We start from the raw sequence: 14,322 nt of genomic DNA on the forward strand, positions 1-14,322 counted from the left end.
AAACTATTTATTTCTTTCTTCCATCAATTTCAGGTAAATATCTTTAATTAAGGTACTTGATTTTTTTATAATGTTTATTCCAAGATATTTTACTTTCTTTCCCTCCTGGAAATTTGGAGAATTCAAAAGGTAATCTATTTTTTTATGTGACATTTTTAGATAGAATTTTTGTCTTTCTATGGTTTATTTTCAGGCCCGCCATTTCTCCAAACTCTTTTAATTCTTTCATAAGTGCTAGAAGTTTTTAATAAAAAAAAATACTAATTCATCACTTAATATTCATATGAATCAATGAATCTTTTAGTGATTTTTGATTCGTTGGGCTATAAAATGCCCCGCCAAGCACCCAGACATTGGAATTGCAGGGAAGCTTCCTCTGACTCTCCACCTGACACTTTCCTGAAGGGATCCACTTTGTGTGTGTATCACTTGGATGTCTGAAACCTAATCTTCACCAAAACTGGTGAGATTGTAGAGGAGAATCAACAGAAGATTCTCTGTGATTCTGGTATCTTTAGGTGCCTGGGGTGAACTTTTCTGGGTGTTCTATCCTTGTGGGTGCAAAACTCATATGTCCAAAACCCAAATTTCACCAAACTTTCGGGGCTTGTAGAGGAGAGTCAGGGGAAGCTTCTTTGTGATTCTGGTGTATTTTGGTGCTTGGAGGGCTGTTTTATAGGGTTTTTAAGTAAAATTGAGTGAATCAATTCATCAGAAAAAAATCATAAAATTAGTGTTTCGTTAATTTTTATGAATCATGAATCAAAATGAATCATTGTTTTTCTGATTCATGCCAATCTCTACTTCTGAGCATTGTGCACCTAGAAAAACCTAGAAACAGTTGCCATTAAGTTGGAATTGATTTGACTGCATGCAATACTAATACTAATATTAATAAATCCCACACCAGTTTCTTATATAAAAATCAGAGATTTCTGGAACGTGAGTTGCGAAATGGATTCTGATAAAAATATGCAATTATTTATATTGTTTCTATACCACTTTTCCCCCCACATGAGACCCAAGATGGCTCACAACAATTAAAACTATACAATAACCACTTTAAAAACACAAAAACTAGTTTAAAAACTGTATTTCTTGACCATTTTCAGTAAATTAAATTGAATTAAAGCAACTTTCAAATTTGCCCACTGCTTTAATATTGCGTAATTCAAGTCACTCTGGCACTATGACCTTTCTCCTCAGCATGAAGTTCCAATGGCAGCTGGTATGTGGAGAAAAACCTTGTAAGTGGGTCCAGCTCTTCTATCACTCATATACAGCACAATTTCCCTGGAATTAAAGCAAGGAGGCCACATCCTTGAATTTACAATAGCTAAGCAAGGCTGTTGAGGACAGGACACTCTGGAGAGTGTTTCATACAACCTGTCGTATGTATGAGGTGACTTGACGGCATGTAACAACAGTATCAAAGCAACTTGGAGTAAATGGCCATAATATAATTATATTGTTCAGCAACTAAACAACTGTGTGGCTACTCAACTCAAAGTTTTGGTGCCAACGTTTCAATGTTGACAGCCAAAGTTCAGAGATACAGATTACTATATATTATTGATGTTTATGCAAAATAAACATGTAGTCTCCATAAAATGTCTTAAATCTGGAGAAGCCTAGTTCCTACCAAAGATGCAACATAAGCTGTCACATTTTAAAAATATCTATTGATGAGAAAAATAAATCATGTGTGTAAGATTTATGGAGCACACATTGCCTCAAGGAGGAAGATAACCCCCTCTGTTGAACTCAATCCTCCTTCCATGAAATTAAGAATGCTGCAATAGTAGGCATGGCATGTATGACCAAATGAAGATAGTTGGTTTTCTATGCCATTTTAATGAAGATCAGCAGAATTATGCACACACATATGCATGAACAAAAAATGGTGCCAGAATTAATGGATCCACAGTTGACTCCAATATGCACATGTCTGAAGCTACATTTTCATCTCCTTTTATATTCAATTCCACCTGATAATAGCTGAGAGTGTGAGACTGGGCTAAAATCACATCTAATCCAACACTGCTTTGCTTATATTTCTATGCCAAGTGTTTACTTGAACAAAGATGTCAGTTATTTTCATAGCATTAGTTTAGGATGGGGTGGGAAACCTGTGGCACTGCTAATCATATTGGCTGCGGCAGACAGGAACTGCAGTCTATCATCATCTGAAGGGGGGCCAGTTTCGCCACTATTGGTTTAGAACAAGCTGCATGCTTATCTGAAGCAAATACGATGTATGATGGCCCATGAGATTTTGTACCATATTTCTGCACTGATGATTATGCATCAGATAGTCAGTTAATTTGTTTGCCCTCATGACATCATTTGGGGATTTCATTAAAAGGGTTAGGACAGTATCTTGCAAATGTGCAGAGTCCAATTGTACAGCATCTTAGGCACTTTTGTTACTGGAAACATGGATCAGATTGTGTAATTAGACAATTGTGTATAATCAACCTATGTTTTCCTTCTCCGAGGTTTTTTTTGCTGAGTCACCAATATCTACACAGTAGGGGGTAAAGCCGTCTCCTTCCCTCTCCGTTTTTAAATACCCCAAAAGTAAATATTGCTTCCAAGAAGTAGTTCTTTGTTCAAGGGTGGCTCAAGGAGAACCATATAAACAAACTAGAAAATAACCAAAGACTGTCTGCCAGCAGCTGGAGGAGGCTCTTGGGAGTCCCCTGGACTGCAAGGAGAAAAAAACCTATCCATTCTAAAGGAAATCAACCCAGAATGCTCACTGGAAGGACAGATCCTGAAGCTGAGGCTCCAATACTTTGGCCATCTCATGAGAAGAGAAGACTCCCGGGAAAAGACCCTGATGTTGGGAAAGTGTGATGACAAGAGGAGAAGGGGACGACAGAGGACAAGATGGTTGGACAGTGTCATCGAAGGGACCAACATGAATCTGACCCAACTATGGGAGGCAGTGGAAGACAGGAGGGCCTGGCGTGCTCTGGTCCATGGGGTCACGAAGAGTCGGACACAACTAAATGACTAAACAACAAGCCTGCCAGCAGAGTGAAACGTACAACTTAAATCTGAATGTGTGGAAGTTATATGTTAAAAAGTACATATTTAAATATATATATTCCCCCATTAAAAAACTCTTATCCAAACCAAAAACCAGCACAGTGAGGAAGTAAAGAGTAGAGATACAGCCTGTCAAGACAATGCTTTCTATTTTTGCAGACTTTTAAAATGGGGGAAACCATTAAAAATGACATTCTTAGCAGTCCGAAGTGGTACAGATGAACATAACCCTCAAAATAGTTTCACAGATATTTCCATCAGTTACAGGCAGTTAAATTTACCTCACTTCAGCAGCAGCCAGCAGAAATTTGACACTACAAAGGAAATATACTTGGAATTCAAGCGCATTTCCATCTTACTTACCTTTCCCTATCACTTATTCAATAGGCTAACAGAGCTCTCCAATAATACTTTCAGATTTGAAAAGTGCTACAGTTTATATGAGTAATATATACTACCCTGTTTCCCCCAAAATAAGACAGGGTCTTATATTAATTTTTTGTTCCAAAAATGCATTAGGGCTTGTTTTCAGGGGATTTCATGTACAACAATCTACATTTATTCAAATATGTACAGTCATGTCATCTTCTGGTTGCTGCACAATGGTGGAGGGCAAGGTTTCACTTAACTGGGGCTTATTTTGGGGGTAAGGGTTATATTACGAGCATCCTGAAAAATCATACCAGGGCTTATATTCAGGTTAGTTCTTATTTTAGGGGGAACAGGGTATGTAGTCCAAGCTATGTAGAGCTTCATCTGCTTTACAGTTCCATGATCAAAATCTTTCACCCAGCAGCAGTTTCAAGGCTGGTTTCTCTCATTTTCTTTTTTCTCAAAATGATAAATGATGTACATCTGAAGATCTAACAAAATACTTGCAGTTTTCTTTTTCTTTTTAAACTGGAAGAAACTTTAAATAGATGTGTATGTTGTCTCAGGTTCCCACTGGGGGTAAAGATGAGTTAAAAATTAAATGAATGAACGGGCAGGTTTTGGAAAAAATTGGAGTGGCTAAGATGCAGTGAACACAATTTAGAACTCCATCTAAACAACTGTCAGACTTCTTCTCTCCCACTCTACAAAAGCAGTAAAGTCCTAAAAAGATCCACTTCCTTATTACTGACTACTGGAAACAGAACAACATAATGAAAGGTTAATGACTGAAAATGCAGAGCACTACCAGCATAAATATGATTGTTACATCTGAAGTGTTGTTGCTATGTGCCCCCAAATCTCTTCCGAATTATGACAACACTATTAAGGTTTTTTACATACGTGAGATGTTCAAGTAGTTTAGCATCACCACACCCCAGTGAGTTTCCGCAGCAAAGTGGGGATTTGAATCCAGGTCTTCTGACTTCTCGGCTGACATTCCCCCACACTGGTTCTCACCTCACACCCAATTATCTCTTAAGAATTGTTCTCTTCTAAATAAAATGCTATCTTTAATGCGTATTTGTAAATTCTCACTTCACAAGATTACACAGTATCAATATGCACTGTGCATGGAAGAGAAATTACGGAATACGTGCATGAGATGCAGTTGGGCAAATACCAGTAATTAGTTGGGTTTCTGGGGAGGGCAATCATGAACATCACTTCTGCCTTCTCCAGCAGCCGTTATCATTTTAAAAATATAGCTGCTTTCCTATGTAAAAGGCATTGTTGCTGCTAGAATTTCCCAAATTACTGTTTGCTTTGTGCAGATCACATTCTTATCTTCCATGAATGAGACACCCCTATCTCCCAGTTCTCATTGCACTGTTCTATTACTTCCTCCTGAAACATGCTAGTCTCCCCTCTAATGGGCACCAATAAGTATACTGTGTGGCCAGTTCTACACAAAGTCTGTGTGGTACCCTTGGAACCACCGTAACATTTAAATGTCCTGCATAGCATGTATTGCCTATGAATACTATACACAGGGCTTTTGACAATGCTGTTGTGATTTGAATAACAATCCTTTCTTTCTCCTCTTCCCTGTCATTATTCTTGTCAAGATAATTAATTGCTAGCTATGTTGGACTACCAGGGTTCAAATTTCAGTGTAAGGGAGCCCAAGAACTTATGCTACCACACTACATCATTGAGCTGAAAGGTAGGGCTAGGAAACATATGGGAAATAAGTGGCCGACCATATCTCTGATTCTCTCCATGGGCCAGATTCAGAACTGCCAGAACTACCAGCTGACTGCAACTAGCTTTGCCCTTCCCTCACCTATCCCATGTGGGGAAGGCAAGGGAGGACAAAAAGCAATTGAGCTTGAGGCCACCGCTCAGTTACTTGTTGACCACACTGGTTTGGAAGAAGTGGTTTCAGAGCCCTATGGGCTGAATGAGCTGCCTGACAGACCATAACTGATCCGTGGGCCAGAGGTTTCTCACCCTTACTACTGTAGTTTATTATGCAATAGTTTTGGCAGCGTGTCTCTACATTTTATATGGGATGGTTTCTGGGATTTCATCTCAACAATTCTTTGGGAAAGCCTCACTAGTTTTATCTTGGATTGATAAGTGCTGATGGAAAAACCAGGGATATTATGGAAATGGTTGTTGCTACATTGCTTGTTTTTCTATGGCCGTTGTGCTTTTGATGTTACCTGGAGACACAGCAACTGCAGGCAGAGCAATCTTTATTACAGCAGGACTCCTATGTCCTTTTATTCAAACTATTTAAACTAACCAATCTAGGAAGTGCAATACCTAAAACACAGTCTAATATTCACATTTAGGGTGCTTTTCAGGAAGTGCAGAATGCTCAAGTCAAAATCCAATGCAAAGAGGGAGCTAACTAGAGGGAGCCCCAAACACAGAAGTATAAATGCATACAATCAGGTTGAAAATAGTTGGGAAGCCAAACTCACCTAACTTTTCTGAACAAAACAATGTATTGTAGGGGGAAAAGTCACATGTCACTAAAGTATTCATAGCAAGGTGTTTTGTGACAAAACATGTTTTTCACCTTAAAGCTGTAATTATTGAATAGCAATAACGACATACATAAAGAAAAGTAATCTTGGCCATTTATTCCTTTCTTTTTGTTTAGGATTTAAACAATTATTTGAACAGCAAGAGTTCCCAATGACAAGCCTTTTAGTCCATGGCTATCAATGGGCAAAAGGATACCTCAAAGAACAAATACAGTTTTGTATATTGTCTGGAGCTTCTTCTTAAAACTGGGCTGATAAGAAATAGATAAAAACCAACATTGCAGCAGAACCAGTTCTCAGACTAAAGACAGACTTACAAATCTGTACCAATTAATTAACAGAACTGACAGGGCATATGGTTGGTGCTTAGCACCAATGATCTTAGAAGCATAAATCTGTGAATGGAAGTTTACTCCAATTGTTTCAAAAAAGTATGAAGAGAAAATTTTAGACCACAGACGATTTTAGGGGGAAAAATTACTAAACAGTTCATTTGATCTGTTTCATCTATTTATATATTTGGAAAGCTCAATTGTTTAAAAACGTAGATTTTATATATTGAAAGGTCTGTATCAAAAACAAGATTCACTTCTCACTTCTTCATAAGTTGGGATAATTTTAAAGATCAAACAATTAACCTCCTATGAGTTATAACAATGATTGCTATAACTCTATAGCATCAAAATCCTAGGAATTGCCAGTGCACTAGTTTTGCAATGGATCAGACTTCAGCTATGAATAAAGGTAATATTCTGAACAAAAACAGATTTAATGTATGCTGAGAAACATACCTCTATGTTGCCTTAGCAGAATTTTATAACAGCTGTCCAAGGTGTTTAAGAACATGTTCCTCAACTTTATGTATCATGGGAGCAATCAGCATAATTTTTCTGATAGCAAAAATACATTTTGGCTTCTTCAAAGCCAACTTCCCGCTATATGGTATCATTCAAATACAAATATGTCTAATTAATTTATCCACATCAGATAAGACATTTCACAAAATTACAGAACTGAATGTGTTGTAGATGTATGGAGTGTCTTCAAATACACTCCTTGAGGTATGGAGCTTTCCTAGTACCACAACCCAACAAGGCTTAGAGGTGGGGGACCAGGTTTTTAGTACCACTGCTTTTTAAAAGGGGAAGCTAGCCACAGGGCAACAGAAAGGAAAGCAAGTTCTGCTGTGAGAATGAATAACTTGTGCAATGCATTCCCAAGCGTTCTGTAAATGATTCTCTTATTGCTTATCTCCCAAGTCACTGTGGAGAGGTTTATGGAAATGGAACTACAGTGGTACAATTTCACTGAAAAAGAGCTATCACTTGAAAGAAGAAGGGGACAGCATAGCTCTTTTACTGGAGGTACACTAGCTCTACCCTTGAGATAACAGTGGAGATGATATTGATGATTTTCACTGTTTCAGAAACAGCATCATAGCCTATAGATTTCATCCATCCTGTCATAACAAGGGCTACTAAGCAGATCTCAACTGATCTTTGTGTGCCAGACAACATAAACATGATGAGCAATATGCCATGGGTAGAGTGAAGACCGAGTTCTTATAAAGCCGAGTCCAGTAATATTTCCACTACTCAGAAATACACCTATTATGCTTTTGCTAACAGTAAACTATGAGGAAGATAAGTACTTTCACGACAGAATACTCAGTCCAACTTGAATATGAAATCTAGAAAACTGAGGAAGAGATAGGGACTGTATAGCCCTGCATATGGACTAAAATTCTCATAAGCCCCTGACAACACAGCCAATAGTGACAGAGCATGGGGGTTGCAGCACAATAACTAGAGGGTCTCATGTTCCCCATTCCTTACCTTCAGATAATGATATACTTGTTATAAACAAATGTATGTTTTCAAATGTCATAACTTGCTGTGCAATAAATAAAGGCTACACATAAACAATACAGGAGCTAGAATTTTTATGGGTGGTGAGGAAAAGGTAGTAAAAATCCACTTTTAAAACATTTATTGTTGTTGTTGTTTTGACTTATATATCACCTCGTAGTGCCAGAGAACTCTCTGGGCAGTTTACAACATAATTATGCAAGTAACACTTTGCCTCCCAGCAAGTGGTGTACTCAATTTACTGACCTCGGAAAGATGGAATGCTGAATTAACCTTGAACCAGATACATGAAAATTGTCAGGATCAAACTTAAGTCATGAGCAGAGCCTTAACTGCAGTACTGCAGAATATAACTGTGAGAATAATAATTAACTTATATTCTGTGCCACTTTCAGTACTGCCAAATAAACTAAAATCCAAATTCTACCTATGAGCAGGCAGAAACCAGTATTTCTTTTAAGTATCCACGTACTTCTTCTATATAAGCACTCAAATGAAGGAAAAAAGACAGGTGGTATTTCAAGAGAAAGCATAGCTCAGACCAAAGCATCTTTGGAGTGCTAATCAAAACTGAAATAAATATCCAAAGCTAAGGGGAACAGAAAATTCATACATGCAAGCAGTTGCCACCATCAAGGCCAAGGGAGGGATTAATCCAGCTATTCTGCCCACTGATGTGGGATTTCTATAAGCACCCCATAATGTGATCCATGTGAAAATTAATCTTGTTATCTTCCTAAGCCACCATATACGTTTGTTGTTATGTGCCATCAAGTCAGAATTGATGTATAGCAACCGTAACAGAGTTGTCAAGGTAAGTGAAGTACAGTATTTAAGGAGTGACTTTACTAGTTCCATCCCCCAGTGAGTTTCTGTGGAGGAGCCAGGGATTGAATCCAGCTCTCCAGAATCCTAGTCCATTACTCTTATCTACTACACCACACTTGGTAAAGGTGAAGCTTCCCCTTGACATTTAGTCCAGTCATGTCCGACTCTAGGGCACGGTGCTCATCCCCATCTCCAAGCCGTAGAGCCCGCGTTTGTCTGTAGACCATTTCCGTGGTCATGTGGTCAGTGCGACTAGACACAGAACGTTGTTACCTTCCCACCGAGGTGGTACCTATTTATTTACTTGCATTTACATGCTTTCGAACTGCTAGGTTGTCGCAGCACAGAGGCTTCTGTGGTTTAACTTGCAGCAGCACTACGTCCTTCACATTTGGTACCCCACCACATAAGTAGCAGTCATTTTTAAATAGCCTTTAGGATGCAGTCCAGGAATTAAATGCACATAGACCGATTTCATTACCTTGTGACTGCAGTCTTCCCGTGCCAAGTGCAATAAGGAAAATGACAGCATAATTCTGTGCCTATTTACTCAGAAGTCTCACTGACTTAAATGTGGTTGCTAGAAGACTCATTAAATCAGAAGGATTTACACAAACAACCTACTATTAGTCTAGTCTAGTTGGGATTAATGATTGCACTTAGGCTTCTGTGCTCAATAGGAAACACTGCCCACAAACACTATTTTAAGGACTGCCACCCAATCTTCCATCTTGCATCTTAGAAGACAGACAATTTAAAGAAGCAGTAGAATAAAGGCTAAAAATAATACATGTGCTGGCTTTATAACTTTTGCTATGTCAACGATGATCTGGAACTTTGCTTTTTATTATTTTGCTTTTTATTACTGAATTGTCTAGAACTGGTACATGTATGAGTACATACTGCACAAATAAAACAATCCTTTTGTCAAGACATCTTTTGTAAAAAGCTGAGCTACATGTGGGAGTGCAAGAAGCATATGTTAAGTAGTCCGTCTAATTAAGAAATAGCTTTTTTAAGCAGGCTGAATAGTTTTCATGTCACTTGTTTATAATTCTATTACAGTATTTTGCATATTTATAATTTTAAGTACAAGGTTTGCTCTAGAAGGAGAATGATTTTATAATTTTAAAGGTTACAAAATATTTAAATCAGCCAAGAAGACCCCAAGCCTTTGGTAGTGAGTTGCTGTGGAAATCTATTCACCTCCCTTTCACTCCCCTCCTAAATGGGTGCAAGTAATAAATATTGAGACATATAGTCTGCTTCTCTTTTCATACCAAGTGTCTAATTCTTGTGCTGAATTTTACACGGCATCCACTAGTTCAAAACAACTCTAAGCATCTCTTTAGTTCCCTAGCCTTAAAATAAATACATTTTTTAAAGGAAGAAATTCTAACTACTACATATAATAGGTACTTTATACCCACAAGTGGATAGGAAATTCACAATGTTTTCTACAGACATTCAGTGCTGTGGTGCAGCAGTTTGCTTTATAAGAGTCAGTGGAATAGTGTACTGCATTACAGGGGGATCTTGGCTCTGCAGGACTGCATATACTAAAGAAAGTGCCTCCTCAGATGTATTCTATCTAAAAGACATCTAAAGAGAAAAGCCAAAGGTGTTCCTTATTTTAACTCACTGACCCTTAATTCACCACATCACAGCCTATTAGAGCATAGTAGCAATCTATTATGTCCGGCATTACCACTCCAAACATGTCGTTTCTTATCATTTTGGCTTGCCCTTAGTATGGGTTGCTCCCCTTACAAGTTTACAATTAAGAGAACTCTCTTATCTAGGTGGATATGCATATACATGAGAAAAAATATTTTGAGATTTCATGTAGGTGGTTTCTTGTTTAGCGGGGTTTCACAAGATGCTGACAAAAGAATACTGAATTAGACTGCATTTAAGACAGAAGAGCTACTGACTGACTGACAAGATCTATAGAACTATGAGGAGAAACCTACTCTGTAGAGCCACAGCAGTTGCTGCATTTAAAACATATCTGTTTTATGGAGCTAACGGACACAAGAGAAATGTTTTGTTTTATGAAATTTGAGAAATCTTCTGGCAGGGTTTATTTCTGTAGAGTGAGGATGCAGAGAATAAAGTATTTATGTTCTGTCAGTCTGACTGAAGGCAATTAAGTTGATGCAATTGGCTGTCTCTGTCCCATTAAATAAATATCTGCTCTAAACACCTTTAGTCTCATTTCTATAATGCTTATTAAAATTCTCAATTCACAAAACTGCACACTGAAAGCGTGGAATTCATTCTAATACCGCCATATTCTCTGAACACAAGCAGTACAGGGAAGTAAAAGAATAATATTTAGCACTGGTGACTCAATACCAGATGGAGGTCAGGACTCACAAAATCTTTAGTGAGACTTTTTTTAAAAAATGTGTCTTGTCATGTCACAGTGGTGCTGTCTCTGACGAAATTTCTTTTTCCTAGAACTGTAACATTTATTATATTAAGATAGCATAGCTCTTAGGGCTAGACATTTTCAATGTCCACTATGGGGGCCTGAGGACCCCCCAAGTTTTCCAAGAAACTCCCCAAACCATCCCACACTCTGAGGGGCTGCAGGAACAACTGTAACAACACACATTATGATCTTTACTCTGTATTGTTTGAACGGTTGTTAAGTCAGTGGGAGGAGGAGAAACTTGCCATAAATTGACCTCTGGTTTGCAGGGGAGGGGGAATCTCATTTGTTTGGCCAAGCTACACTCTAGGCTTATGTCTTTTGCCCAAATTTTCAGACTTCCTCTCCTTTATCGGATTAGATATAGTAAATCCCCTGGACCAAACTGTCAATCATAAACACTGAAAAGGTGGGCACACAACCACGTTGCTCAATCGGGGTCCAAATTCACCCAGGGGCAGGCTAGGGATCCTTCTGCTTTCCAAGAAAGGAGGGGAGGGGGCTGCCGGGCATGTGGGTGGGCATGGGGCAGCCATCCCTGGCGCATCATCTTCACCGGTCTCATCCTGACCAAGGGGCATTTTACCCTTTTCCAAAGGGTGGTCTGTGTCCACAGCCTGCAGGATTCATGCACAGTCCCTTTTGCCCGGTCTCTGGGCGGGCTGCCGGGCTTGCGTGTGTGTGTGGGTCTGCTTGCCTCCCCAACACCGCACCCGTTGTTGTGATGATGGCGGCGGCGGCATCTCCTTACCTTCATCCTCGAGCTCCAGTTTCTCCAGCATCCCTTCGGAAGCGGCCGGGGGCTGAAGCGGAGCTGCCTGCAGGAAGGAGGGCGGGAAAGGAGACACAAGAAGAGAGAGAGAGACGGCGGGATCAGCGGCATCCAGGCGCGGAACTCACCGGGCCCACGGCGGCGGGAGCAGCAGCAGCAGCAGCATCCGCCTCATCATCCGCCTCCCCCGGCGGCGGCGGCGGGGGGCGAGAGCCCAGTGGGCGGGTGGGCAGGGCGCCCAGGCAGGCACGGCCAGAGAGATGCTCCGAGCGCGGCCTGGACGAGAGCGGGCTGGATTGGCGACGACGGAAAGGGGCCGGCCGGCGGGGAGGGCGGCGAGGAGGAGGAGGAGGAGCCGCCGAGGCCGTCGGGGGCTCGCCGGTCAGTCGGCTGGCTGGCTGGCCGGTGGGCCTCGCTCGCTTTCCCCCCCTCCGCCCTCACGCTCTCCTCAGCCATTAACTCCTTCGCCGCCCAGCCAGGCCCGGCGACACCGAGCGCCTGTCCCGTCCCGCCCCCTTCCAGAGCCGGCCTCAGGCGGCACCGCCGCCGCCCCCCATCCCACAGGCTCCCCTTCCCGCCCGCCCGCGCCGCCTTTTCCCGCTTCAGGGCAAAGCCTGAGGGAGCCGCGGCGCCCGCGTCCGTTAACGGCCAACGGCCGCCCAGAGAACGTTGGAAAATCCCACCTTGGTGCCCTGCCCAACCACCCCCATTTTTCGAAAGGAAAGGCCAGTGGAACATTCCATACTTTCACCGTCTCGCAAGCCCTCGCCGGTCTGCCTCGAGGAAAGAACGGCCACTACCACCTGGCATTTCTCAAAAAGGGGAGGAGAACCTGGGCTCAATTTTCCCTTCAGGCTGGCTCGCCAGAGCTCGGTTTTCTTTCCCTGCTGGATCCGCGCGGGCAGTCCGTCAGACCGGTTCCGGTTTATACGGCTACTTTTAAGGGGAGAAGGCTTACACTGGAGAAACTCCCCCCCCGTCGGTGTTGGTATTGCCCAGTCTCTCTTCACCTGCCAGGGCAGCAACCTAGAAAGCAGGCTGCACCACTACTCTGATGTAGGGGGAGACGTTTAAAGCGCTGAGTGGGCATTACGAATAGTTTCTATACATACGTCTTTTTGTCGGTATAAGCTAGAGGGGAAGTGTTCTTCTGGCTGTACAAGTGGTTTTCTATAGGTGTCTCAGTGTCCCCACCGCTTGACAGGTGGGAAAGCTTATCAAAAGGCCCCACCCTCTCATTTAGGTGTCATATTCACTGGCCTTGCAACCATCACCCCCCCTAAAGTATAGCCACATATCAAATTACAATTATTTATTGATACAATTTTATATGTGCTGCTCCCAACCCAGGGATGGGACTCAGCTGTTTTTAATTAATTCCTCAGTATTACTGCAAATCATTCATACACATGCATAAATACTTACCACTGCTATTGTTGTTCTGAACAGTAGGGTGCTAAAAGGAATAAACTAATGCATATCACATGGGCTTGGGTATACACAGAAACATAAAATAGATTACACACGGTGTTGTTTCTTAGTTTTTCTAATTTCTGCAAAGCGTTTGGTACTGCCAACAGAAATGAAGGACTGCTTACATGTGCATTTTACCATTCATGAGTCCATTGGTTAACATTTTATAAATTCTATCTTGAATTGTCAACTAGTAATACCGGCCCAGTTGGCTGGACAGCTCGGTGGTTTAGGTACCTGGCTGCGGAATCAGAGGTTGGGAGTTTGATTCCCCACTTCGCCTCCTGTGAGTAGAGCCAGCCTGGGTGGCCTTGGGCCGGCTGTGAAGTCCCAGGATGCCTCCAGAAGGGAATGGTACCAGGAAAACTGGGAAAAGGGTCTCAGAAAGTCAGAATTGACTTTTTGGCATATTTATTATATGTCCAGTCTTAAAGGTCATAAAAGAGAACAAAAAATGCACTCAGGTCAAATTTAGGGTAGGTGTAAATTACATGGGTTAATTTAAACAAAAAAAACACAGAATTATAATTACAGAAGAATATCATATGTGGTATGATTTCACATCTTACTGTTAATGAAGATTGTTAGCTAATAATACTGCAGCCCTTAGACAACTTACTTGAAAGTACAGTACATTTCACAGACTGCAGAAAGCTTCTAGCAAGGATCAGTTAAGTAAAAGACAGCAGTCTTATCAAGGATGAAGCCCAACTAAATTCAGAGGGACTTACTTCAGAGGAAACGTGTGGGACATTGCTGAAGTCAATTCTCAGCTTTTCAGAGAGTGAGTTTTCTTGCTAAGGCACTGTGGCTGAAGTGCTAGTGCTGTGTTCTGTGAAGTGCAGCAGACGGAGCAGGCTACGTGGGAAGAAAATACTGGAAATCGGTACACTGCCTGATTGCCCTTGTTCTCCCACCCACTATATGTTTCATTCTTACCCTATTTTTCTTGCAAGCTCC

At 41.2% G+C, this 14,322-nt stretch overlaps 1 protein-coding gene across 11 annotated transcripts in view; it reads right to left on the bottom strand.

The window, feature by feature from the left end:
* The window catches only part of PRKAG2 (protein kinase AMP-activated non-catalytic subunit gamma 2), a 178,203-nt gene that overhangs the window by 32,734 nt on the left and 131,147 nt on the right, over positions 1-14,322 (bottom strand). For 5 of the 11 annotated variants that reach the window (XR_012088191.2, XM_073002856.2, XM_020779761.3 and 2 more), the window contains one exon: positions 11,869-11,935. The exons of 3 other annotated variants lie outside the window; for them this stretch is intronic. Coding sequence is in view for 6 of the 8 variants with exons in the window: in XM_073002856.2 (XP_072858957.2) it covers positions 11,869-11,935 (67 nt within the window). In the remaining 2 variants the exon portion in view is untranslated. 3 more of the 11 variants (XM_020779767.3, XM_073002858.2, XM_078378503.1) reach the window with 3 other exon arrangements.

Source organism: Pogona vitticeps, chromosome 6, assembly GCF_051106095.1.
Source record: "Pogona vitticeps strain Pit_001003342236 chromosome 6, PviZW2.1, whole genome shotgun sequence".
NCBI classification, from domain to species: domain Eukaryota; kingdom Metazoa; phylum Chordata; class Lepidosauria; order Squamata; family Agamidae; genus Pogona; species Pogona vitticeps.